Source organism: Natrix helvetica (genome assembly GCF_964273705.1).
Source record: "Natrix helvetica genome assembly, chromosome: 5".
In the NCBI taxonomy this organism is placed as follows: domain Eukaryota; kingdom Metazoa; phylum Chordata; class Lepidosauria; order Squamata; family Natricidae; genus Natrix; species Natrix helvetica.
Genome location: NC_138551.1, coordinates 55,151,713 through 55,178,880, shown reverse-complemented (window position 1 = coordinate 55,178,880; position 27,168 = coordinate 55,151,713). Strand labels below are relative to the sequence as shown.

At 41.6% G+C, this 27,168-nt stretch overlaps 1 protein-coding gene across 1 annotated transcript in view; it reads left to right on the top strand.

Moving 5' to 3' along the window:
• The first annotated feature begins 2,296 nt into the window (after nucleotides 1-2,296).
• SORCS1 (sortilin related VPS10 domain containing receptor 1) overlaps nucleotides 2,297-27,168 on the top strand; it is a 454,044-nt gene continuing 429,172 nt past the window's right edge. The window contains 1 exon segment of the mRNA XM_081955321.1: nucleotides 2,297-3,242. Within this exon segment, the coding sequence (XP_081811447.1) occupies nucleotides 2,481-3,242 (762 nt within the window). The 5' untranslated portion in view covers nucleotides 2,297-2,480.

The window sequence follows — 27,168 nt, the reverse complement described above, 5'->3', positions numbered from 1 at the left end:
TAACCATGGTTGGCTCTGTGCTGCTACCTGCTAAGACACAATACATACAAGATATACAAATAAGTGCAAACATACTTATACACACTGCCAACAATGTGTGTTTTTACTCTTGCTACTTTGAGAGAACTTGCTGTATATAGCAACTAAAATCCTTTAGGAATAAATTAACTATATAAAGCAACTCTATATCGACATGAAAACAAAATGAATTTATAAAGGTCTTAGTAATTCTCGTGAAACTAAGCATTGTTTTGCATTCCTAAATATGAATATAAGTGGAAAGAAAGCCACCCCCAATCCCCAAGGCTTTTAAATTATCAATACAATGTAGAATCCTTGACAAGTAGGAATGAAAAAACAAAGGAGAAAAATATAAAATGGTCAAGGTGGAGGCAACCCCTTACACCTTACTATAAATAATTGGCCATTCAAAGCTAGAGGGCATACACCTTAGAAAATAGGAATTTCTTTGGATTCTTTTCATTGCCTTTATATTTTCGGAATCGTATTTCCATTCTTGACATTTTTATCCAAGCAGATCTTGGCAATGTTTGAGTGATTTATTTATCTCACTTCCTGGTGACAGCCACCACTTAAGTCCAAGAGTAATGCAGCAGGCAGTAGCAATTGCTTCCCAAGTATAAATGGACAAAGGTGCTTTTTGAAGGCCATGCCTCTGATTTGGCAGTCTCTTTTCTTAGTGAACAAGAGAAGGCAGTCTATAGAGGAAGATATAGAACTCTTCCCCACTTTGGATATAAAATTATTCCTATTGAAAAGTACACAGTTTTATGGGGCATATCAGCTACAATGCCCCTGGCACATGCCTACAGTGCAACTGTGCAACCTCATCCTTTACTTTGATCTAAATCCTTTGACATTTTTGAATCAACTGCCAGTAAGTGTGCATTTCAACGATCATGTTTTAGACTATGTTTTGTGTTTATTACCATTATTAACACAGTTCCAAAATTAACATTTCTGTTTTTATTTGTTCGCCTATTTTCATCAGCCTTAACTGGCGGTTTTTGTTGTCCTCTTTAAAAAACTATAAACTATGGCAAATTCTGTACTTGGTGGAAGCCATGTTGTGTTGCCAACTCCAACAATCTTTTGTGGCTCAAAGCTTCTTTCTTTCTAATTCTGTATTCATGTGGTGTGATTTCTATCCTGAATTAACTGCCAATAAAATTATGCATCACACACACACACACACACACACACATATGGGGTTTGCATTTTATTATTTTCTGAGACATCACTATACAATTTTTTTACATCCAAACAGCATGTACAGATTTTCAGCTGAATGCTTTTGCAAACTTATACTTAGGGCAAACATTAATATCTTATATGAATAGAAATCGTCCCCTGAAGTAAGGTAAGGTCAGATTCAACCACATCCTGGATGAGTGGCTTTGCAGCAACATACATTTTAATCACCGACGGAACAGTACAAAATGCAAGAATGCTGATCCCAATAGCAGTGGAAAGAAGTCAGTGACTGAGAAACAGATGTTGTTACATTTCCGGATATTAGATTCCCAATCCTGAGTTCCAGTGATTGAGAACCAATCCCGTGTTGAATGAAAAACGAGTTTCTATTAAGAAGCAAGCAAGAAGGTGCAAAAAGCAGACGAAGGGGAAACGAAAATTGATCTTTATACATTTCAGCTATAGTCTGCTTAGTTTTTAAAAGCGGGAGAGCGCGCGAGCGCGCACGCGCGTACACACACACACACACAGAGAGAGAGAATGAATGAAGAGACGACAGGCAGGCAGACAAGTTGCTTGCTTTTCCTAATTTTCACTGACCTGCACTAAATGGAAATATAATTGAGAAAGATGGCGAAGTACAGCTGAGTTATCAAGCACTTTAATTTCAGTCCCCGTGTTCCCCAGTACTTCTAGTACTCCGTAAAAGTGAATGGGGGCCGTCGCGTCCTAACTATACCGACGAGAAAATCCCAGGGAGTCGAAGCGATTGGCGAGAGAGCGCCGGGAAAGAAGGCGGGGGGAGCAAGCGGATAGGCGATTTTGTGACTTCTACCCAAGCAAGCACCAGCCTTCACTAGCCAGGGTGCGTTGGCGGGAGGCGCGCCCTCTCCCTTGCTCGTTCTCTTTAATTCAGCTCCTCCCCCCGTGGTTGTGGCTTTCCCTTCCATCAAAAGCCCGATCAGCAACGCCAGTCTTTTGGTGGGGGGGCGGGAAGAGAAAAAAGAGAAAGAAAGAAAAAAGAAAGAAAGAGCACCGCTTTCCCTTTTTCTATCTGCTTCAAATACGCCAGAGTCGGAAACTTCAGTGGAGTTATTGGCATCTTTTATTATAAAAATAATAATTCAAAACAATTAAAACATCTGCAGCGTCTCCCTTTCGATTTGCGCTCTGTGTTTCTTTTTTGGTTCATTTCCCCTTTTACTCAAATCAGCGTTGCTTTTTTTTTTTTTTGTCTTTTTGTTTCCCTAACCGCTTCCCGGGAAATGGGAAAAGTTACTAGCTGGTACCCAGGGTGGCATTTCCCTTTGCTCGCCTCTCGGACCTGGCTTTTGATCCTTACTTTTGGCTTTATCGGAGCAGACATCACTTGCCGGTCGTGCCGCTGGCAGGTGCAGCTACAGCCGCAGCCACCAGCCCGAGGATTATTAATGAACTTGAGGACGGCACGAGGAGGCGATTGGGCCGGAGAGATACCTGTGGATAAAAGAGGTGAGGAGCCCGCGGATCGCAGGCAAGAGGCGGCGGATGCCGGCAGTCCGATCTCGGCTGCTTCTGCCGGCGAGAAACGTGTCGGGATGGGCTCAAAGGGTTGGATGGGATCGAGCAAAGTGACCGGCGAGCTGCCAGAATTTCCTCCGATCCGACCCAGACTCTCTCCTCCGGATGTTGACAGGCCCACCCGCAAAAAGTTAGCCTCGGCTCCCGCTCTGTTTCCAGCGGGGAGCCGAAGGCGTCGGGGGACCAGTTCGGAAGCCGGCCGGAGGTCCGGATCGGCGCTCCTGAGCCGGCGAAGAAAAAATAACCGGCACGATCGGATGAGTCGGTCGAGTCGGAAACCCAGAGGAGTTCCGGCTGAAAGAGACGCGCCGCTGGAGAGCAGGGCGCGGGCACCGCCGGAGCAGCTGCTGGCAAAAGCCACGCGCTTCCGACAGGAAGAACTCAAATTGACAAGCACGACCTTTGCTCTCACTGGAGATTCGGCGCATAACCAAGCCATGGTGCACTGGTCGGGCCACAACAGCAGTGTGAGTAGCCATAACAATTTAGCAACAGACCACAGTGCACAGGGCAGGGAGATGGCGCTCTCCCAGCAAGCATTAAATCCTTCCCTGCTGTTTTCTTTCTAGCAAGATGTAGCCCATTTTCCCTTTCCTCTGTGTTGGAGATGATGATGATGAATGCAACAGCAATTATTCATAAAAGCAGTAGTAGAAGTATTGGCTCCTTTTGGAAGAGTTTTTTCTCCCTCTTTTGTTTTTTTACCTTAGTTTGTATCTGAAGTGGTTTCTAAGGGCTTCCTTTTCCAATCAGAAAGTTTTCTGGTTCTGCTTGGTACTGCCTTGGATTGCATTGACCAAGAAATACATTTTTTAAAAAATATTTGGCTAGACTAAGGCTTTCTGAGATGATTAGGATAAAAGTGTATGTGACCTAGTCTGGGAGAAGCAAAGCAAAAGTTTTTAAAAAAAGCATTTCACATATCAGTCCGGATATATTTTCTTGTATCATACAAATGACAAAACATAAGGATTAAGAGTTTAAGGATAAGCAATGGAAATGTAGTAAAGCATCCTGTTAGGAGTTGAAGCTGAATAGTGTGTACTGATTTCTATCTACTCTTAGGTTCTTTCTATCCATTCCTGTTCAGAAGAGATTTATCTTTATTTCCTTCCATGAATAAGCCAATCTTTTTTTTTTCCTTTTTACACTTCCAAACTTCAGGATATAAACTGCTTTTAGAAAGTGTATACAGTTGTGTTCCTGGTGCTGGGACACTAGATCAGAAAGTGTTTCTTGTCTTGCAGTGTCACCAGTTCATCATTTCTCTAGCTTTCATTTAAGAGAGAATATCACCTACAATAAAAGATCATTAAGGGTCAGCGGTGATCAGAGGCTTACCTGCTGTTATAATCTCCTTTAGGCTGCCCCTGATTCCTTTCCCATTCCTTCAAATTCCTTAAAAGAATATTCATTTCTGTGTCAAGGCTCAATATCTGCCTTTAGCTGTCTCTATGCATTGGGTTGGAAAACTAGAGTTTTCTCTCACCTGTTGTTCTTGGGTTTACCCCTATTGTTCCAGGGAGATGTTTTCTCTGTTCTATATGTCTGGTAATCTAACTCTTACCTTATAAGTATCTTTACAAAAAGTAATTTTAGCTTTCTAAGGTGTCCTGTGCTGCTGTAATGAAGATCAATCCAAATGAATAGTTCAACTACTTGTTTAACATCAGTATTTTGCAATTAGAATCTTGTTTTTTTAGAAGAACTTTTTAGGGAGCACTAGGATAATGCAGACTGGAGCTCTCCATATAATAGCATCAGAGTTAGCCTTCTAGAAGAAATTAAAGGGAGACAAATATTTCTATTGTCAGTTTGCTTGTTGTAAAATTGGAGAAGTTAGCTATCTGGCCATAAAGCAGGGGTGAAATTCAGCAGGTTCTGACAGGTTCTGGAGAACTGGTAGTGGAAATTTTGAGTAGTTCGGAAACCTAGCAAAAACCACCTCTGGCCCCAGAGTGGGATGGGAATGGAGAATTTGCAGTATCCTCCCCCTGCCATGCCTACCAAGCCATGCCCACAGAACAGGTGGTAAAAAAAAATTGAATTTCACCATAAAGCCCTTTTTGTATGAAAGTAATGTTACAAAATATTAATTTTACTGCAATTATTTAGTATTCATATCAGCACTTTTAGAGGAGTTAGATTTCATTGACTAAACTATAATCTCATAAGATATTCAAAAACTTTTTAATCAAACCATACAGGCAAAAATCCTGCTTCGCTTGTAGGTTTATAGGACCTTTCCCCTTCTTACTCATTTTGGCTATCAAATGTCTGATACAAATCCATTAAAATCAATCCACCTTGAACTGCAGACTTCTAAAGCTTATAGAACAAGTTTGTCATTGCTTAAACAACTCTTCATATCTTGCAACTTAAAAGTAGAATAAATTCTTGAAGAACAGCAGATTATGTATGCGCTTTACATTAAAACAAGCTATAATTCTGATTATTAGGGTTATAATTTTCCAAATTTCTTATTTCTCTTCATTGCTCATTTCCAGAGGAGTGCCTGTGTGTGTAGGGAAGTTCTTCAATTAATTTGGCTGTGTCCTTTAATGCATGAAGTGTTTGGAGGTATTTCTACATAGAAGATATCAATCTTTCCTTTTCCAGTTGTGTATTTGTTCACTAGATATTCAGCACAGTGTGTTGTGTGAATAATGTAGAATGGAGAGTTTCAGCTATTCCTTAAATGGTTTCTCAGTGAATAAAATGAAAACAGTGCTGAGTCATTCTGTTTGGCTGAAGAAAAGCCTTTTGTAATATCTACTACAATCTTAAATAATCTTGTTTCTGAAGTGAAAGTGACATGTTGCCTACAATCTCTCAAAATTTTAAAATAAAATTCATTGTTGGCCAGTTTCATCTGGGCAGTCAGGACAATGTAAAAGGTTTAATTTATGCAACAAAACTAAAGCTGAGTTTTGCACCAATTGTTGAGCAGTTGTTTTGTGTCTACAGCCATAAATTACATACTTGGTTTGACAAGTAGCAGACGTCATAGTGACCCCAGCAGTGATGCAGTCTGGAATTATTTCCCTTCTTCACATCTGCATTTTCTTTATATCTTACTATGTCAGCCCACATTCAAATCCCATTTACTAGTTGTCCATCCAGAGAATAATTGTTGCTTACTTCAACATTTATCCTTTTTTAAATGCAAATAAAATGGAATTGCCATTCTCATTATCCAGGCATTTTAAGATATTTTGGTGCATTGAACAAAGTGCATCTGGAAGATATTTTATGTTAAAACCAGGATTTGTTTTGATATGTGATTTGTACGTGATCTATATGAAAAATTAGGATAGATTAGATTAAAATTTTATCTTGGTGGGTGTTGGATTTTCATAATAGCCAACCAATGCCTATGAGAAATCAACAAGACCTAAATACAGTAGCACGACTCCACTTATGTTTCTCAGCAATTGATATTCAGAAGAATAGTTCTTCAATTACAAGTCATCATATATAGCTGTCACGACTAGTTGTTTTGATTGTTTTATCCATAATTTTTTCTAAGATATTTAGTTGTATGGCCATCACTATATATTGGGAGGCTAATGGTGAACTTTAATATATTTTTATTATCACTGATTAACCACAGCTGTCTATGCGACACATTGGATTAAAGAGGAGATATTTTAATGAAATAATGAGACTCCCAGCTCGTTAGCTTTGGAAATTTGTCCTTGATAGAGAAACAAGCATTTGGATTTATTGCTTGACAAGCAGTAGAACTGATTCTAAGTTTTAAAATAAATATTTGATTGACCAAAAAGAACCAGAGGAATGAAGGTGTTTAGGAAACCAAGTTTTTCTTTCCAAATTGGTGAATTAAATTTAACTAATCTGTAATTTTTTTGTAGTGATATTAGGCAGATTCATGAATATGTGTATGAGTATGTTTAAGAAGGATTTTAAAAGCTTTTGTGATAATGTCTATGAATGGATCTTTTTTGGCTATTCTGAAGAATGTTACACAAATGGTAAATATTAAAAGCACTAGCTATTGTCACTGTCTCCAGAAAGTCTGCTTTTGGAGAAACTTATATTTAGAATAGAATAGAATTCTTTATTGGCCAAGTGTGAATGGACACACAAGGAATTTGTCTCCAGTGCATAAGCTCTCAGTGTGGTAAACTAGTGGTAAAGCCCATTTCAACTATGAAACTTTGCAAATATCATCCGAGTCAATGTTGTTCACATGGAGGAAAGTATGTGTGTGAAATCCTTGGAAGAAAAGTGAGCCACAAGTGTAATTAAGCTGTATTGATCAGGTCTCAGATTTAAAACAAGGATCTGAGCTTTTAACTCGTGTATAATAGTTCAGAATAGAAATAAAAGATATGTAAGACTAGATCTTCAATTTTCAGCTGCAATGTAGCTATTAAAGGCTCAGAACTGTCAGAAAAAAATGGTAGTAATTATTGAAAGTTAAAAGAAGGATATGAGTATTGTTATTGTATTTGCTTTTCTGTTGGATATTCCTTTGCAATTAAATGTTGACATCCAACAGAACATTACAAAGTGGTAACTATTGTTTAATATTTTTCATCAGCAGAAGAGCTATACTTTAGAAACTGTTTCTTTGTACTTTTCAGATTCAAGCATAGCTTTCAGACTTGTTTGGAATTTTACATGTCTGACATTTATATTTAAATTGTCCAAATCTCTTTGATTAACAAACAAAAATAGAATGAGACACATTTGTATCATGACAAGGCCCAAACAATGTATTTCCAAAACGATTAAGGTATTATTATACCCCTGCCCAGGCTTCCCTATGTTCTCCTTAGACAAACACAGCTAGTACATATTGCCTCTTTTGTCACTTCCTCATTTCTGTTGTCCATGTTGTTGACAATCATGTATTTCAAGGGAAATCCTCTGTCCTTTGGTGTCTAGCAACAAAGACTTTCAAGCTGATGTCAGTCTTTTGACTTAGACCAGGTTATAAAATAAAGTGCTTTTGTTGCCCCCACATTTCACAAATGTGTGAAATTGTCCTGGCTTTTGGCATTTACTTTAGTAGCAGAATGGTCAAAAGGTTTGAGTAAATGGTTTTTTTTTCATTTTGTTATGCAGTCTTCAATAAAATCCCAAAAGAAGATGTCATGACAAAATGCCTGTTTGGAGGTCTTTTCAGTTTAGGAAGCCTGGGCAATCAGGGAAGCTGCAAAATGATGGAGAAATGTGTTAACATCAACAACCTTCTCTACCTTTCAGTAATAATGTGAACTCAAAATGCCAGCCAAAGGAAATTCTAAAAATATTCTAAAGTATCCTGAGAATAAGCAATTAAAACTGAAGCCTGTTTTGCAAAAGAACATTTGGAAGCTGGATAATGAAATTTTAGCACTGTACTTCTCTTCTGCAATGGCTGATAAGAACAGCAATGCTAAATATTTTTTCATTTGAGGTTGACTCCTGGTGACTATATGGACTGTGAAATCATTCCATGGGAGAATCTGACATGACCAGATAACCTTTTAAAAACTTTGAAGCAGGCGCATTGAGTCTGTGAGCAATTACTCTGCCGCTTTGAGGAGTCACCCAGATGGACTTTAAAAAAAAATTGCCAGCAAAACACCTCGCTGTAGAATTTGCACAGTTCTGATGAATAGAAAATGATGGAAGGTAGCTTGAAACTTGGGCTGCACTCTCTGGGCCCCTCATTGTTGCATGAACATGTCCCACTAATCATTTGTGTGACATGCTGTCATGATGTTACTTTCATTTCAACCTTATCATAGTTGTCTTTAGTAGTTCCAGTTTTAAAAATATGTTTTCTATCTTTCAGTGACACAATTTTTGTGGTGGATTCATGCTCAATCAATGACAGAGCAATGTGGTTGCTGACACAGTCAGGGATGGGATCTAGGATAAGTACTTCATATTACTATGAATTCCTGTTATTCCATGGGGCTTGCACTTCAGTTTAGCTTGGGTTTCAAGGAGACTGGACACCTGGTTTATATAGAGCCGTGGCTCTCAACCTTCCCAATGCCACGGCCCTTTAATACAGTTCCTCATGTTGTGGTGATCCCCAACCATAAAATTGGTGTCTCGGTTCCTAAGACCATCAAAAATATGTGTTTTCCGATGGTCTTAGGCAACACCTGTGAAAGAATCGTTCGACCCCCAAAGGGGTCCCGACCCACAAGTTGAGAACCATTGATATAGTGGCATATGCCCAGACAATGCCTGATAATTTCCGAAGCATGTGCCAGATCCTATGTGGACTTATAAACAGGGCTATATTCTGTGTAACGCTGGGTCTGACACTACCTCGGATATGCTACAGGTTTTCAGTTCTCCAAGATAGGACTTCACATGACAATAATTTTATTGGTTTATTATTATGGTGGGAAATGATGACACAATTTTGCCTATTTTTCTACAGCTTCATGACTGCCCATAGGTTACTTTCAGGTCCTGCCAGTCATGGGGATAGAACAGGACTCCCTGCTAGCAATGCCATTGTCTTGCAGCATTAGTTGAAGATGGAAAAGACCTGCTACCAATCATTCTCTCCCATTGCACTGCACAACTTTCCTTTGTGCCTGCAACCATTCTTTCTGAAGATAACTAGACGGACACATCACAGGCACTAAACACTTCCATGTCCGTAACTTATTACTCAGGTAATTTGATACATGACTAAATCTAATGTTTCAGTCACCTGCCTACACTCATCTAGCCTCATCCTACCCATATTTGAGAATGATTGATGGTGGTTCTCCTGCTGATAGATAATTCTTTGTGGAAAGAAATAAAGCCAGGGAAAGCCACCAATCACTTTCCTTAAATTGTTGCACCTTAAAATAGTAAGGATTGCATTAATCACCAGTCTCGTTAGTGAGCAATCATGGCAGTAGTTTTATTGTAGTTTGCTTTTTGGCCAGCTCTAAGACTAGCCATATGGCTTGCCCTTAGCCTGTGGTAAAATACAGATAAAGTATGGAACATTATGTTATTTGATAGTAAGTGTTCTGCTGTTCTTTCACATAGGTTAGTGCAGAGTGGCAGAAAGTTGAAATTGACAAGATTTCTGCTTCAAATCCTGCTTCATTACCTTGTAGATTAAAGTGGCAAGTTTTTCTGGATCTAAATTTAAGGGCCTAGGAATATTCAAGGTTCCTTTCTTTTTGTGATGTTAATTTGTACATTTCTCTTTTTAAGACATCTGCGTGCAGCATGGTTTGGCAACATTAAGGGTGAATAATCCTAACACTTTATTTCCATATATCACTGGGGTCTTTTTTGATATACTTCATTTGTATTGGGTTTATTATTGCAATTTACCAAGAGAAACTGAAAATTCAAAGGAAGGGGAAGCTGGAGCCTTGCTTTATCCCATCATAATAAATTTCAAATCTAATCCCATAATTAAACTTTATTGTTTTGTAATTAAATTTGCATTGATTGATGCAGTGTGTTTGAGACCGTTTCTTTTTCTTTCTTTAAGTGAGAAGCTATAATCATGTTCCAGAACTCACATGTTGTGCAATTATCATTGTTTATAGAACAGTATAAATTTGATTATATACGTCTCAGGCTTAATTTAAAAAAAAAAAACACCCCATAATTTTCCTCTTCATACTAGACTAATAAAATTACATGAAAATGAATGAAATATTATATTACATCCTTTAAATAAAGTATTATTATTAAAATTAAGCTTTAAGGCTGTAGGAACAAATTACTCAGCTACTCAGCTAAATAAATAGCCTCTCAAAATAGTTACTGAACACTGAGGTGATAAAGTAAAAGGCAAGTCTTCATACATAGCAATAGAAAAAGTCAGTAACAAAGGATGGAACCATAGCAACCACAGAATTGGACAATTCCAGCCATAGGCATCTCTTGGCAAACAGTTTCACATATCATTCCTTGCTTAGAGCCTATGTAACTTTCTAACATGAATCAGCTTATTAAAAATGAATTAGTGAAAGCATGTGTGTTTCTTCCCCCCCAAGACGGTTGATCATATGTAAAAGCCAAATACAATACATGTACATATTGTAAATATTCATATGCATTGGCCAATGTGACCCTCTGGCATAAATTAAGACACTCTCCAGAAAAATAAAGTTACAGCTTTAGAAAACGTATAGTTAAATATCTGGCTAGCTATGTAAAGAAATCAGATTCAGGAGAAAATATTTTTATTGTAAGTTGATTTGTTAGATAAATAATTGTAATAATATTCCATGCTTTTGTTGTTGCAAAGACAAAGGTATTGCTAAAGCCAGTCAGTAATAATGCAACATATTTCTTTAAAGATATTGTTGAATTTTTTAGTGTTTGTTGTATTAACTTCTGATAAACATGACAGGCAATTTTAGTTTGGAGTATTTCTCCTTTATACTGGATAAACAGTGATAGCAGAAGCCAAACAACTCCAAACTGACTATTTTTAAATAATCTTGCATTTGAGATAGGGAAAAATATCAGATTAGTGTGTGTCTCTGTGTGTACTTATATTTTAAAATACAATTGTTTAAAAATACATGATAAACATGTAAAGTACAAGAAGCATCACTAGGTCCAAGGAAATGCCCTTTAAAATCTTACTTGCCCCTTTTTAAGATTTGAAGCATCGTTGTCTCTTGTTCCATTTGCTCTACAAAGCTCTCATATATTTGACTGATAGGAAACCAAATCTTAGAGTCAGAAAGCTTTCAGTAGAGATAAACCAACACAAATTGCAACTAGCCCTTGAAATAGAAAATTGTTTTTCTGACAGAGAGGCTTTTCATGCGTCAGAACTATATCAAATGGCAGCTATAATTCTTTTGTCTTTGTGAGAATCCATCTCGAGATATATCTCTATTATAATGTCCAACTTCTAAACATGTAATTTCCTTCACTAAGGCCCTGCGAATATAACTTCTTCACTACAAAGAATAACTTTGTAGTGATGAAAAGGAATTAAGGAAAGATGATTGATACGTTTTGAAAGAATTGACTTGATGTGCTATCAGATGATTAACCCAAATGCAGTTCCTATAGTGAAGGGCTATTTAGCAAGATAACTTATTTGAGAACTCATCATCATTGAGATGATACTGAATATAAAATTATATAATATTCATATTATATTAACCATATTAATGAGGATTAATTTATCATATTCATTTAAACCAACTAACATCCTTGACATTCTGTAGTATGAGAAATTATGAATAATTTTTAAATGTAGCCCCAAATAACGTTTATTACTAACCCAAAAGTTGGTTTCAGAATGAAGATAATTGTTACCACGTACTATAACTTATCAGTGTATTGTTCTTTCTGCCTCTTGTGACAATGCCTTACTTAGGAGCATGCTCAGATTACAAACCTGATATTTTAAGAGATCATCCAAAATAAGTTAAACCTTATTAAGCTGGGCAGATGAATATGTTGAGATTGCATGGAAATAAATATGCAATCTCTCCATTTGAAATTTGTGACATAGATTGATTTTAAAGGAGTTGAACTTTGGATTTATTGATTGCTTGTAAAACAAGAGCTTGGATCAGGCTTGTGAATTTTGCATACTCAAAAATATGTTACAGTCCAACTTTAACTGAGGAAAGATAGATAATAAATGAGTCAACTGTGTTCAGTGCTCAGAGGCATGAGGCTTCTGAATATCAGATCCTGGAAACAAACAAAAGAAGAAGCTGTTAAATGTCATATGGCAGCGATCGCGAAACTTTTTTGGCTCGTGTGCCATAAGTGGGGGGAGTGCAGGGGGGTCATGTGCAGGCGTGCTGCACCCATAATGCAATGTGTGCCCCCCCAGGGCGCATGCATGCACTACAGGCACGACCCCCACATTTTTGCATGCTTTTTTCGCCCTCCCCAGGCTCCAGAGGCTTTATAGGAGCATGGGGAGGGTGAAAACATCCCTCCCTGCCCCCCCAGATGCCTTCCGGAGGCTTCAGCGACCTTCAGGAGGCTTCCCTGAAACCCCCGACACAGTCAAAACGACCCTCCGAGCAAACCGGAAGGCCGTTTACACTGTTTAGGTGAAAAATGGCCATTTAGGTGAAAAATTGAAGTTCCAGAATTCCTGTTTGTCCCCTGGCTCTGGAGGTTTCTTGGAGCCTGGGGAGGATGAAAACAGCATCCCTCGGGCTGCTGAGGCCCTCCGGGAGCTGGAAACAGTCTGTTTCCGAACTTCTGATAGGCCCAGAAGTTCCGTTTTTCGCCCTTCCCAGTTTCTGGAGACTTTCCTTGATCCTACTGGAGGGTGAAAATGTCCTCACCCGGGCTCCGGAAGCTCTCTGTGAAGTTTCCTGGTGCCAAAGATAGATGTTGACCCAGCCCCCAGGGGGGGTTGTTTCCGGAGCCTGGGTAAGGCTGTTTCCCCACCTCCCAAGGCTTGAAGGAAGCCTTTGGAGCCTGGGGAGGATGAAAACTCTCCCCCCAGGGCGGGGGATGGGTCGCACAAGCATGCTCTCACAGGGGGTGTCACATGCACAAGTGGGTGGTGTGCATTGTATTGTGGGTGTGGGGCGCTATCACGTGTACACACACATTTTCAGCACGCAAGGACAGAAAGGTTCGCCATCACTGAGCTAGGTACTCAGTTATGAATATTAGCCTTCAAAGATCTTATCCATAACCTTATATTGAAATCTGACTTGAATTGTGCAGACCATTAAATAAAGACTTGTCCTCTGTAAAATAAGACAACTGTTGCTGCTGAGTCTGCAAAATTGTTGATAGAATCCCTGAAGTCTTCATTAGATAAGTGTTTATATCAACTTTAGATGCCTTAAATACCTTGATGATCTGATAAAATAATGTTAAGAGATCAGCTATAAAGTATAACTAGTATCACTTGCACTTGTTATGACCAAAGAATAAAAATGGTTACCTGGAAAGTTCAGTTGTTGTGTGGTACACACATTGTACTTTACAGAAGAGGCTCAGAGTGTCTTTATATACTAAAATCTAATTATAGAATGATGTGTCCAGGCTACATTTTTTTGTCACATTCCCATGATTTGTGTTCATCTCGTTCCCAACTCATGAATAAATTATCTTCATTTGTACTAGTGTTATGTTTTTTCTTTATTTCAGCATCAACAGAACAGCATCAAGGTGTATAAAACCTGTTAGGTTTGTTGTTCATTACCTGACTTCAGTGACAGGTAATAGAGGCAGTGGAAGCAAGTCAAGGATTGGGAATGAATGAATATAGCAAATATCCTGCTAATATAATATTATTAATACTCTGTTGGCTGAAATATGAGTGATCAACCCTTCAACTTAGCAGTAGGGAAAGACCCAAAGTCTGTGAGCTTATTTCAGATTTGATAAACCTTATAAAGTACAAGAAGGAAATGCAACTGATAGAACTGAATTTTGAGTAGCTCTGTACATATATAGATGTTGGAGAAAGGGGCACAGTATATAAAGAATAAAATGCTTTGCAGTTATGTTCTATAACATCACTCAACATAAAAACATAGTAATATGTTGGTTGGAATGACATAAGTTATAGGTATGATTGTAACACACATGGGACTTTTTGGTGTTTGAAGAATATCATTCTAACTATTTATCACAGAGATTCCGCTACCTGTTAACTATGTATGCAAATACCTTGCAGACAGTTTATGTCAGCCTGGTTTTTAATATCAATTAGAACTTTAGTATCTTATAATTAGGTTCATAAATACAAATTCTTGTTAAAACAAGATGAAGACCAAGAAAAGGAAATTGTTGGGATTTTTTTGTGTTAAAGTATACCTTGAATACACTATTTTTCATATATTATAAAACATGCTGGAAATATGTTTGGACTTTATTCATGTGGACCCATGTCTAACAAGTCTTAGAAGTGAAGTTGTTACTATAGAAAGTATGTGTGGCCCTTTTCTAATACAGTTCTTCCAAAACAACAACAACAATAACAAGCAGTATTCTAACCATATTTTTGATTCTTGGAGCCACATCTACCACATTTTTTATTCTTGCGACCACATCTAGCATTTTTCATTTTGTGTTTGACCACACTCATCCCAATTGCCGTAAGAACTTCTACGCCAGCAATACCAGTCACAACATGTTGTTAAGATTCTAAGTGTGCCCAAAATTGGATTCAGTGTTGTACATTTTACCTATATATTTTATTAATATGACAGGTTGACAAAATGAAACCCATATTAAATATTGCTAACTGATAGAAAATTTTAACTGGAATTTATATCAATTTTCATTTGCTTAACATAACATGGAATGCATTTCGAATGGATGAATTTATTTATTCATTCACTCACTCACTCACTCACTCACTCACTCACTTATTTATTTATTTATTTATTTATATATTTATTTCCTGCCTCTATTATTTTTCCAAATAACTTAAGCCGCTGAACATATCCAACATACCTTCCTCCTTCTATTTTCTTCTTCTTAGTGAACGTATTTGCAAGTGTAAAAGGTCTGTATAAGATTGGTGTAAGAATATTTGAACTTGTAGACTGAAAATGCATTGCCCATGTTTAATTATTAAACATGTTCTTGAGTTCACCAAAATGAATGAATGCAGACTCCAGTTCTTATTGTATGTTGGCAATTGAATTGATGGAACAAAAGAGACCTTTCAGTCCTTGTATTTTGCTTCTGTTGTGGCAGCAGGAGAGATTGGGTTTTATTTTCTGTCTCAGCATATGGTTAGCAATAAACTAATATTTAATAGAAACACTTAAATCAAAATGAATGCATGAGTGCTAATAAGCTTTTTATTAGTTTTATCAGTGGGCTTGACTTGCTTGAATTTTAATTAATCATGTTATAGAGAATTGAAAAGTAAATTAATGAATTAGCTAGAATAGCTTCACTGTTGGAAACTGGATTGAAAAACTGATTCATCCTCCCTCCCCCCGCTCTCTCACACACACAACATCATAGTCATCTTCATCATAATGAAGATTCTCAACACATCCCATCAATTATCAAGAGAAATGAGTGATTGGGAAGGTACTGATTATTGCTACACATAATTCAGGACTACCTGCAAATTGTCAGTAAAGTATGTAATAGAAAAGAGCTTGGACAATGGTAAAATGTGGAGTATTATAATGAATCATGATTATGTTGGTGCCGCACAAAAAATGGTTTAGAGTAAGACTTTCACCTCCATTAAGGGATCCAACGTATGGAATATTATAGAATCATTATGACAGTGTTTTTGAATTATAATAACAGCTCCTGAATTTCAGTTCCAAAACATATTTTCTGAGTAGGTTATATATATTTATATTTTATAAATAGCAGGGAAATCATTTATGTGAAAATGAAAACTTACTGTGAAAATCATGCTATTGTTGCAAAGAGTTTGACCTCCAGTCTTTGCTTCAGTGGAATTTTATCTTGGACCTTCAAAAATGAAAGGAGATTTATACATAGTATTGTAAAAAAAACAGTAATTAAATTAGTCCGGCTTTTTATTTCCAAGCTGAAAATTTTCATTCTGATGATATGGAAACTAATCATTTTTTTTTTAAAAAATATTTTTGTCTTGCTAAAAATATAAAAATATGCTTTAAGATTTCCTCTACAGAATTGCTTCCACTTTTTAGTGTTAATTATGCTTTATTTGATTTGATTCTAAGTTGCTTCCTTTATCTTTTTTTAATATACTTATCTTGAATAATGTACCACTGGCAGCAATTTTGAAATTAATAAATTGCAGGAGATTTTCCTAGAATAGTCTTTGGGGATAGGTGGAGTAGCTATAATAAATCAAATAAAATCAAACAATCAATACAATAATACACTATTTCTACATAGCCATTTTTAATGAGCTATCACTGTGGCTCAGTTCTGAAGAAACCACACAAACATGTGTCTTTGTGTGAATAGAAAATTAGATTTAACTTCTTTTTTGGGGAAAATGAATAGAAGAAACAATTTGCTCTCTATGAAAAGGTTTTAGTGGCACACTTTGATAAACTTAATTAGAAAAAGGCTAGATTGTGAAGGAGAGAAAAGTCATGCCAGCTGGTAGACAGCATGAAATGTATTTCTTCATAGTTATCCATGATTTATTTAGTCAGAATAAGCATTTTTATGCTTTTAATCATATTCCCAGGGCAGTTTATAAAATAATAATAAAACAATTGTAGCATAAACAGGCTAAAAACAAGCGATTTTGCTGCCTGAAGTGAAAGCAAGAAAGCACATTTTGCCACTCAAAATTCAAAGGCTGACAATACTAACCACAATTTTACAGTAACCTTTGCAATTTTAATGGACTAATGGCATGGGGGAGGAAGAGGTGACTGTTAAATTAGAATTTCTGTTAAATTTGAATATAATTTTATGCATACAATTATGAACATAATTTTGAACATGCATAGAAGCATACCTGCGTCAGAAGTGGAAACAAATTATTTATTCGCAATTAGCGAATAAATTATACCAGAAGGGGGTGTGGTTTAGATGGTTGATGCCTGAAGGTATGCTAATATTCTGGGAGGAGACAAGAGTTAGAATTAATATACCCATAGAGGCACAGGCCTTTATGGAAAAAAACAAACTACTCCTAGAAAAACCTGATGATCCTTCACGAGATACACAGGACACGGGAAGGGCTGGAGCCCTGTTGGCAGGGGGAGATGGGGCAATACCGAGAAAGCTCAGATCACAAAAATGAGTAAGAAAATCCACCTGACATAAACTGATTGAAATTATCAACTGAATTTATATGCTGACTATATGTTATTATGTTACTACCTAATAATGAATTATGTGCAAATGTATACCATGAGTATGGAGGGGGGGCACACCTACCGCACACTGCAGTTGCCAAAATTTGTAACCTTTCCCCTACCTTTTTCCTTTGCAAAATACTAAAAAAACCAATAAAACTTTGTTATAAAATAAATAAAAAAATAAAAAAATAAAAAAAAGAAGTGGAAACAAATTCTGAAATCTATTAACGAGGCCTCTTAATCAGAGTCTACTGTGCTTTGATACAGTAGATAATAGAAAATCTTCATCACAGAGTCTCTGGCTGTTCATATTTGCAGTGCAAGGCACACATAGATAGAACATCTTTCATTGAATATACTTGCCTGATCCATCCAGTTACATCTCTAAGCATAAATGCAACAGCAAAAATAATATAGAAACTGCAAATCAGCAGAACTGAAATGGAATCTATAACACTTGGAAAAATAGAAAGCCCTTTAGTGCCCTCAAACCAATAAATAATTGCCAGGCAAGCTTGTAAGTGGTGGCATTATGGCCCTGAGATATACCTTTGAGAAGGTTCATTCTTTGTTGTTCTTAATCTTTTGTTATCTGAGATCGGAAGATCCCAATAGAATGCTTTCTGTTGAAGATATACACAAAGCAGAAATATATCAGCTAGGGTTAAACTGGGCATCAGCAACAGGAGGGCATGCTCTCCTTTTGGTCCTCATGTCTTTGCAGGCATAGTCTTAAAATCAAATATCATCTGGCTTTTTGACCATCTAACAAATTACCTGAGCAACTGTTCTCTGCAGTCCAGTGCTTCCTTAATAAGGGCTAGCAGGTTCTGTGACCTTAATTACTTCCTTAGTACCCGCCCACCAGCTTGTACTCCTGCCTGAAATTGACAAGACCTTAATCAGTTACACACTGAAGGCTTTTGACTAGTAACAGACTCTAGTATGCTTCTGCAACTGGAAAACAAGTCTTTCCAATGTTGGAAAAGTCATTTCATATATCCTAACCCTAACCCTAAGCCCCACCAAGATTTATAGAAAGATGGCAGCTTCGACCACGCTTTAAGCCGAAAATTCCAGCCTGAAGATGGCGAGTGGGACTTCGCCGAAACGTTGCCAAGACAATCTCAATCTTACAAGGGAAAAGACCTGAATATATATATATATCCTATTGTGAAAATCATTAATCCTGTTTCTGTACAATTGGAGTTACCAAAGCATCTTAAGCGGATTTATCCTGTGTTTCATGTAAACTTGTTGAAACCAGAGCACACTTCTTCTTTTCGTGCGCCCCTACCTGCAACCCCTGCCCCTCTTCTTATTGAGGGAGAGCAACACTTTGAGGTAAGGAAATCTTGGACTCCAGGAAACATAGGAATCGAATTCAATATTTGGTATCCTGGAAGCATTTTCCTCCCTCCCAGGCTGAGTGGGTTGATAAATCTCATGTTAGAGCTCCTAACTCTTAAAGAAGTTCTACGCTGAGTACCCCGATAAGCCTTGATCATATTTGAATCATACATGTCTTATGTTGTCTTTTCTATTGTTTTATTTTCTTGCAGGAATGACTTCTTTTCTTGAAGAAGGGCCGGATGTCAGCCTCTGTTTCACTATTTGCTTTCGGCTGCCATTGAAATGGGGACGGGGGCTGGTATTTGGGAGGGGAAGTTTAAGTACAGGAGAGATTGTAGAAAGGGAGTTTTGGTCTCACTGTCTACTGTGCATGCTGGAGATTAGTGCTTGGTGTCGGTCAAGGCCGTCCTGCATACCAACCTGATGATGCTCCTTGGAGATGGAGCTCACATGACACCTAAGGGATTTGCATATTGGACATTGGGATGAGGGTTACCAAGGGGAGGGGGTCTGGTCACATATTGATATGTATGATTTCACACGCTTTTGCCTCAGATCTTGCTTTGCTTAGTTGCTATCTTTTCATAACCAGTAAAAGTAGTCTTAATTCTGCAAAATGGAGTTAAGTGGTTTCTTTCTTAGCTTCTGAGAGAGACCAGCTTGACATGCTGGCTTTGTTTCTTTAAACGGATTGGTTGGCTGTGTTGTCACATCTTGATTGGTTGATGGAATTGATGTTTGGTGAGGATGATTGATGATACTGTCCTGTGTTGTTCTGGACCCTGTGTTGATTTTTGTGGCTGGGACTTGTTTATTGACTAGGACTAGTTTCCAGATGTCTGGTAGGCGGGAGGTATCATCACGTTTATTCATGTTGTGGGGGTGTTTCTCTATTTCGATAGCTTCCATAATTATTCTCTTGTTGAAGTGTTCAGTTTTGGAGAGTAATTTGGTTCCTTCAAAATCAATTTCATATCCTGTTGCTTTAAGGTGCTGGAAAAGAGAGGAAGTTTTTTCTTCTTTTCTGAGTGCATTCTTGTGTTCTGCAATGTGTGCATTTATTCTCCTATTAGTTTGTCCAATGTATCTGGCTGGGCAGATTTTGCATGGTATTTCATAGACTCCTTGGTTTACTAGCTGGATCTTGTCTTTGGGATTTCTTAAGATGTTGGCTATTTTTTGGCCAGTGCAGAAGGCTGTCTTGATATTGTGTTTGTGGAAAATTTTGCTGATTTCATCTGTGGTGCCTTTGCTGTAATGGAGGAGAACGATGCCATTGTCCTGTTCTGTGTCTCGATTCTTGGGGGGTGTCTACCTTTGGATTAGGCTGGTAATTGTGTTTCTTTTGAAAATTTGTTTTGCAGATTCCAAGAAATAGTAAATTGTCCTCATTTCTTGCATATCCTCCTTTGCTTGTTCTATTACATGGTAACCCTAAAATGGAGCAAAGTGAAAGGAACCTGAAAGAATACTTAAGCCAAGTTGAGGGAATTTGTAGATTAAGTGTGACCCCTTCTCTTTTCAGGGCACTTTCCTGGGATTTAATAGAATGCCTTTATGCTCTAAAGTTTAATACCTGTTAAGGTTTAAATTCTCCCACAGGTCCACAATTTTTCAAATGTCATTTTAACATATGACACATGATGCTCTGTTGGCATCATGTGTCATAAGATATATTCTTTTTATACTCTGAGGCTTAAAAAAAAGCTTTGTTGTCTGATTTAGGACACTGATTTTAGATATTTAAAATAGTAAATGATATTTGGAAATGAAGAGGTACATTTCGTAAATAGCTTCTTCAACTAATAGCAAAGAGGAGATTAGATAGGAATTGCTGCTGAAATTTTAGGGTAATCCTATCTTTTTGTTTTAACCAATTTACAGTCTCAGACAAGGAAGGCATAGTTTCCTGGGTACACTTTTGCTGATGCAGGAAGGTAAATATAACTTAAGCTAAGATGTTTCAATGACTACTTAGTGACACAACATTGACATGTGGTTTCTAAAAGAGCATAACTGAAAGTTATACTGGTCTTGATTCAGTGGAAAGAATAGTTCCATGATGGCGAACTTATGGCATGCATGCCAGAGGTGGTCTGCAGAGCCCTCTCTGTGGGCACGCACCATTGGCAGCTGTTCTTTGCGCATGCCAGAGCCCCAGAAATATGAATGCCAGCTGGCTGGTGTGCATGCACGATCCAGCCACCTGGTCTTTGGGTTTCTGGTGCCTCCAGCATCTCCAGCTTTAGATAGCCCATATGAATGTGCTTGTCTCAGAAGATCAGAACAACAGATCTTGCCTATTTTCGGAGAAAATAAAGCAATACTGAAATAGATGCTACTAAGATAAAAGTAATATCTTTAATTTTCCAGTAGAGTGGAGGGAGGGGTCACAGCAGGGTTAACACAGCCTGATTGGTCCATTTGACTGAGAGAAAACTTCTTAACCTTCGCCTTCTCCCGTTGGTTCCCAGTTTCCTCTCAGTCAAGGTCCAAGACACAGGTTTGGTTCCTAGTAGTAGAGTTTTAGTGGGTTTTATTAATCAGTGTTAGTGTTGTTGGCACTTTGAATTTGGATTTTTTTATTTCAAATTTTTTTTTTTGTAGTGGTCCGCCTTGCAGGGCTGTTGTTCGACTGCCCTCAGGAGGCTGAGATAGTCAGTGGGGGGGGGGCGTTTCCTCCCCCTCTCTTAAGGGATCGCTCCGGACTGGTGCCTGGGGTCTCGGGTGTGCCGGGCGATCCTACGTGCTTTAATTTGTCTTTTTAAAACTTTCCGGTGAGGCTCGCAGCGCGCTGGGGCTTTTCGGCGCGAAAGTGGCTTTTCGGCTTCTAATTTGAACCGCTAGCTTCCCGGGCCGGTTACAGCCCACGGCAGCAGCGCGGAACCGTTTTTCTTGGTGTTCGAAGGCTCCTAGGGGCTTAGGAGCTCAGCAGTGATCTAGAGAGTGTTTTGGGAAAGGCGAGCTTGCAGCTGCAGGCATTGGCAATTAAGGGCGAGGTAAGCGGCCATTTTTAGGCGCGCTTTTGAAAGCACCGTCCAAAAGAAGCCGGCGGCCATTTTGAGTCACGTGTTTGGGGCTTGCAACACGGAGAGGCTGTGAAAAACGTGGCTGTGCTGTTTGCAACTTTACCGGAGGCCCGGAGCAGGCGATTCTCACCAGCTGAAGGGCAATTTCTACCAAAAACTTCGTTCTGGAGCACGTGAGTGGGGATGGCAGATAGAACTGAGTCCCAGCAGGCCGCGCCAGCTCAGGCAGGCGAAGATCAGGTTGAGCCCACTCCCCCAGTTAGGCCTCGGGTTTCTAGGCCTTCAGCTGAGGACAGGCCTTCGAGAGCTCTGCAAAGGGATGAGCTCAGGCGATCCAGGGCCATCGAGAAGGTCATTGAAAGGGCTGAGAAGAGACAGGCCAGGGATCCTAGGCCCAGATCCAGATCCCCACACGCGGTGGCTTCCTGCCCTCCCCCACCGGTGGCTAGGGGGTTCAGCCCTTCCTCTTCCTCTTCCTCTGCTTCCCCATGCAGATCTGTTAGGAGTCAGGAGCGGGGGGCGCCTCGCTCTCCTTCTGCTTTCCCGGGGATTAGAGAAGAAGATAGGGGGGATCCATTGGAAGGTACCTCTGCAGGTCCAGTTAGGGGTAGGAGATCCAGCAGGGCCTATGTGGCACCAGACTATGATTCAGAAGGAGATGAGGAGGATCTCGAAAACCTCCCTGAGAATCTCAAAAGGCTTATTTCTGCAGCCATTTCTAGGGGCATTTCCCAAAGGGACAGACCTTACCACCACAGTCGAGTTACTCCCTTTAGTAGGTCCAGATCTAGGGCTTCTTCGCCTTCCCTCATGAGTGAGGTCTCCTCTAGGGGGGAGGCACGGAGGGACGATTGGGGGTTCTCTGAGGAGGAGGATGCGGCTCCTGAGCCGCCTCGCTCTTCCAATCTTTTCCTCCAGGCCATGTTCAAACCATTGCTTAAGAAGGCTAGGAGGACCACCAAGGTGGGCACGGGGGACCCCACGGTCCCACCGCCCACGGATCCGGACATGGTCATGTTCTCAGCGACGGCCACCAATAAGGAGGAGATTCCTGCCCCTCCTCTTTTCTTAGAGGTAGCTACTAGCCAATGGGCCCGTCCTTCTAACTTTTCCCCACCTGGCAGCAACGACCGTCGCGCCTACAACATGGAAAAGTCTTTTGTGCAGGCTATTCAGCTTCCAGTTATAGATCAGCCCATAGCAGCCTTAGTCTCCTCCTCTCCAGTAGTTTCGGGGGACGCGGCTGACAAACTTAAGGCAGAGGACAAGAGGGCGGAGCTCACTTTACGTAAAAATTTTAAAGCCTCAGCATGGGCGGTGCGGGCAGCGGCTGCTGCCTCGTACTTTAACCGCACTACGGTCATGTGGCTCCGCCAGCTCCAGGAGCGCATTCCGATCCAGGAGGAGCGCGTACACCAGGATTTGGCTAAAATAATGGCAGCGTGTCAGTATTCGGCTGATGCGACCCTAGACACAGTTAGATTTGGTTCAAGTGCTTTGGCCACCTCTGTGGCCTCTCGTAGACTTTTGTGGCTCAGGAACTGGCAGATGGACTATAAAGCCAAGTGGGACCTAGTAGCTGCCCCCTTTGAGGGTCCAAATTTGTTCGGGGCTTCCTTAGACCCGATTTTGGTGGAAAACAAAGATAAAAAGAAAGTTATGCCTACATCCACCAAGAAGGCGGAGTCCCGTAGTCATCCCTATCGCAGGCCCCAGTTCAAGTCTTATGACAGGGATCAGGACCAGCGATACCAACCGTACAGGCAGGACAGGTCATTTAATAGACAGTGTTTTCAGGACCGTTCTAGATATCAGCCGCAGTCCAAGCGGCCCTTTCGTGGGGGGGGCGGCCGCCCCTTCCGCAGAGGGAAATGACTCGAACCCGAGTCATCCCATCGGAGGCCGCCTGGCACTGTATGCGGACGAGTGGGATCGGATCACGTCAGACGGTTGGGTCAGGGCGACCGTTCGCCACGGCCTAAGGTTAGAATTCCTCTCCAAACCCCCAAGTTTTTTCAAAGTTTTTCCCCCGGCTTGGGACCCGAAGCGGCGGCGTCTCATGGACCTCGCGGTCGCCCATCTTCTAGAAATCAGGGCAGTGGAGGTCGTTCCGGAGCCGGAGAGGGGTCTGGGCTACTACTCCCATCTGTTCGTAGTTCCAAAATCCTCGGGGGGTTGGAGGGCAATCCTCAACCTGAAACGCCTAAACCGCTACCTAGTATACAGGCGGTTCAAGATGGCGTCCCTGAAATCCATTCTGCAGGGCATTCGGAAGGGGGATTACATGGCCTCAGTGGATTTGACGGAGGCCTATCTCCACGTCCCCATTCTTCAGTCTCACCGGCGTTATCTCAGGTTCTCTCACCGGGGCAGGCATTACCAGTACCGGGCTCTCCCGTTTGGTCTGGCCTCAGCTCCGCGGACGTTCACCAAGGTCCTGGCAGCACTGGCGGCTTACCTGCGTTCCATTCCGGTGAGACTTCAGTGCTACTTGGACGACGTCCTCGTTCAGGCAGGGTCCCTCCCCAGGGCCAAGTCGGATCTTCGGCTGACGATCCGTTGGCTTCAGGCGTTGGGGTTTTCAGTGAACTTTCCCAAGAGCCACCTGTCCCCATCCAGGCAGATCCTACACCTAGGGACAGTGATAGACTCCGAGTCAGGGAGGGTCCGCCTGTCTCCAGAGCGCTTGTCCAGCCTTCGCCAGCTGGTCTCCTCCGTACAAAAAAGACGGTCTGTTTCCATCCTGACCTTGTCTCAACTTCTGGGGAAGATGGTCTCTTGCATAGGGATAGTGCCCTGGGCCCGGCTCCACCTGCGGCCTCTCCAGTGGGCCTTGATCCCAGTCCAGAGAAGGATGATGAGCAACTCCTTGCGTCCAGTTCCTCTACCGGTGGAGGTGAGACTCTCGTTTCGGTGGTGGTTGTCCCCAGCGCTGCAACAGGGGGCTTGTTTTTGGGAGCCCGAGAGAGTCACAGTGACGACGGATGCCAGCCTCTTCGGCTGGGGGGCCGTGATGGACTCCGACATGACCCAGGGACGTTGGTCTGCCTCGGATCTCCGCCACAACATCAATTGGCTGGAGCTGAAAGCCGCGCGGCTTGCCCTACGGACTTTTCGTCATCACCTGCGGGGGCGCCATGTCCTCCTGCTTACGGACAATGTGGCGACGAAGGCCCATGTCAATCGCCAGGGGGGCACCCACTCACGTTCTCTCTGGCGAGAGGCGCAGTCGTTGGGCTTGTGGGCGGAGAGACACTTGGCCTCCATAGTGGTGGAGCACATCTCAGGAGTGTCCAATCTTCAGGCGGATTGGCTGAGTCGCACAACCCTAGACGATGGCGAGTGGCAACTGGGCCCGGAGTTGTTTCGGAAGATATGCAGCAGGTTCGGCACACCTCGGGTGGATCTGTTCGCCTCCCCCGACAACGCTCAGCTGCCCCGGTTCTTTACCCGGTTCCAGTCTCCGTCGGCGGAAGGAGCGGATGCTCTCAGGAGCCGGTGGCCCCCGGGCCTCCTTTATGCCTTTCCTCCCCTTCCCCTCGTTCCCCATACGATAGGGAAGATAGTCACAGAGAGGGCTCTCGTTATTCTATTAGCACCATACTGGCCGAGGAGACCCTGGTTCGCGGACCTGGTCCAGCTGTCGGTAACAGACCCCTGGAGGATTCCCCCGGGGGAGGTCGTTCTGAGTCAGGGGGCTTTACATCACCCAGGGCCTCAGTGGCTCCATCTGACTGCCTGGCTCTTGAACGGAGGATCCTGAGGGGGCAGAGACTTTCGTCAGGAGTTATAGCCACCTTAGAGGCGTCTAGGAGGCCGTCCACGGTTAGGATTTATAATGCCACATGGAAAGCGTTTGCGAAGTGGTGTATTCCTTTGGGGTTGGATCCTTCTAGGGCTACCGTTCCAACCGTGTTGGAGTTCCTCCAGAAGGGGTTGGAGGATGGCTTGTCGCATAATACGCTCCGGCGTCAAGTGGCGGCCTTGGCCACCATTCTGGGGGGGGGAGGGTTCCCCCGTCCTTTCCCGTTCTCCACTGATTAAGCATTTTCTGAAAGGGGCGGCTAACATCCGTCCGCCTCCGGTTCATAGGTTTCCAACCTGGGATCTGACCCTGGTTCTCCAGGCTCTGACGAGCTCCCCGTTCGAACCACTTAGGACGGTACACATGCGTCTGCTTACCCTTAAGGTGGTGTTTTTAGTGGCCATTACATCGGCCAGGCGCATTTCAGAGTTGGGGGCCCTTTCTTCACGCAGTGACCTGTGTGTAATACACCAGGACAGGGTGGTCCTTCGCTTGGATCCTTCGTTCATTCCGAAGGTGAATTCACAGTTTCACAGGGCCCAGGAGGTCGTACTCCCGAATTTTTGTCCCAATCCCTCGAGAGAGCGGGAGTTGGTGTGGCATAAGCTGGATGTTCGCCGGGCTGTTCGCATTTACCTGAAGCGAACTGAGGGCATTAGGAGGACGGAAGCGTTATTTGTTTCCTTTCGTCCAGGCTCGTTAGGACGTAAGGTGTCTTCTTCCACCATCGGACGATGGATTAGGTTGGCCATAGTTGAGGCTTACGGGGCTTCTGGGAAGACTCCCCCATCGGGGATCACTGCGCACTCCACCCGCAGTGCGGCTACTTCGGCGGCCTGGGCCACCAGAGCACCTTTCGAGGATATTTGTAGGGCGGCGGCCTGGGCTTCCCCCACACCTTTTATTAGGCACTATCGTTTGGATGCTTATGCCTCGGCTGAGGCATCCTTTGGCCGGAGGGTCCTTCAGAGGGTGGTGGCCGATTCCTCACCTGGGACCCAGTCTGCCCGCCCGGGGACGTAGCGTGGGTATGTCCCTGCTGTGACCCCTCCCTCCACTCTACTGGAAAAAGAACGTTGGTCTTACCTGAACGTTTTTTTCTGGAGTAGTGGAGGGAGGGGTCACATTTCCCGCCCTAGTTAGTTAGTTAGACAGGGTCCGGGAGGTGTAGAATCGGGAGGCCCCGGGGGGGCTTGTTCTTGTTTGTGTTTGACTTGCAGTTGCTGGCCGTGACATCGCGGAAACTGGGAACCAACGGGAGAAGGCGAAGGTTAAGAAGTTTTCTCTCAGTCAAATGGACCAATCAGGCTGTGTTAACCCTGCTGTGACCCCTCCCTCCACTACTCCAGAAAAAAACGTTCAGGTAAGACCAACGTTCTTTCGTTATTAGTTAATAATATTTTTGGAATAAAATAATTGGATTTCATATATATATATATTTGTGTTGTATTTGTGCTGATAAATAAATAAAGGGAGA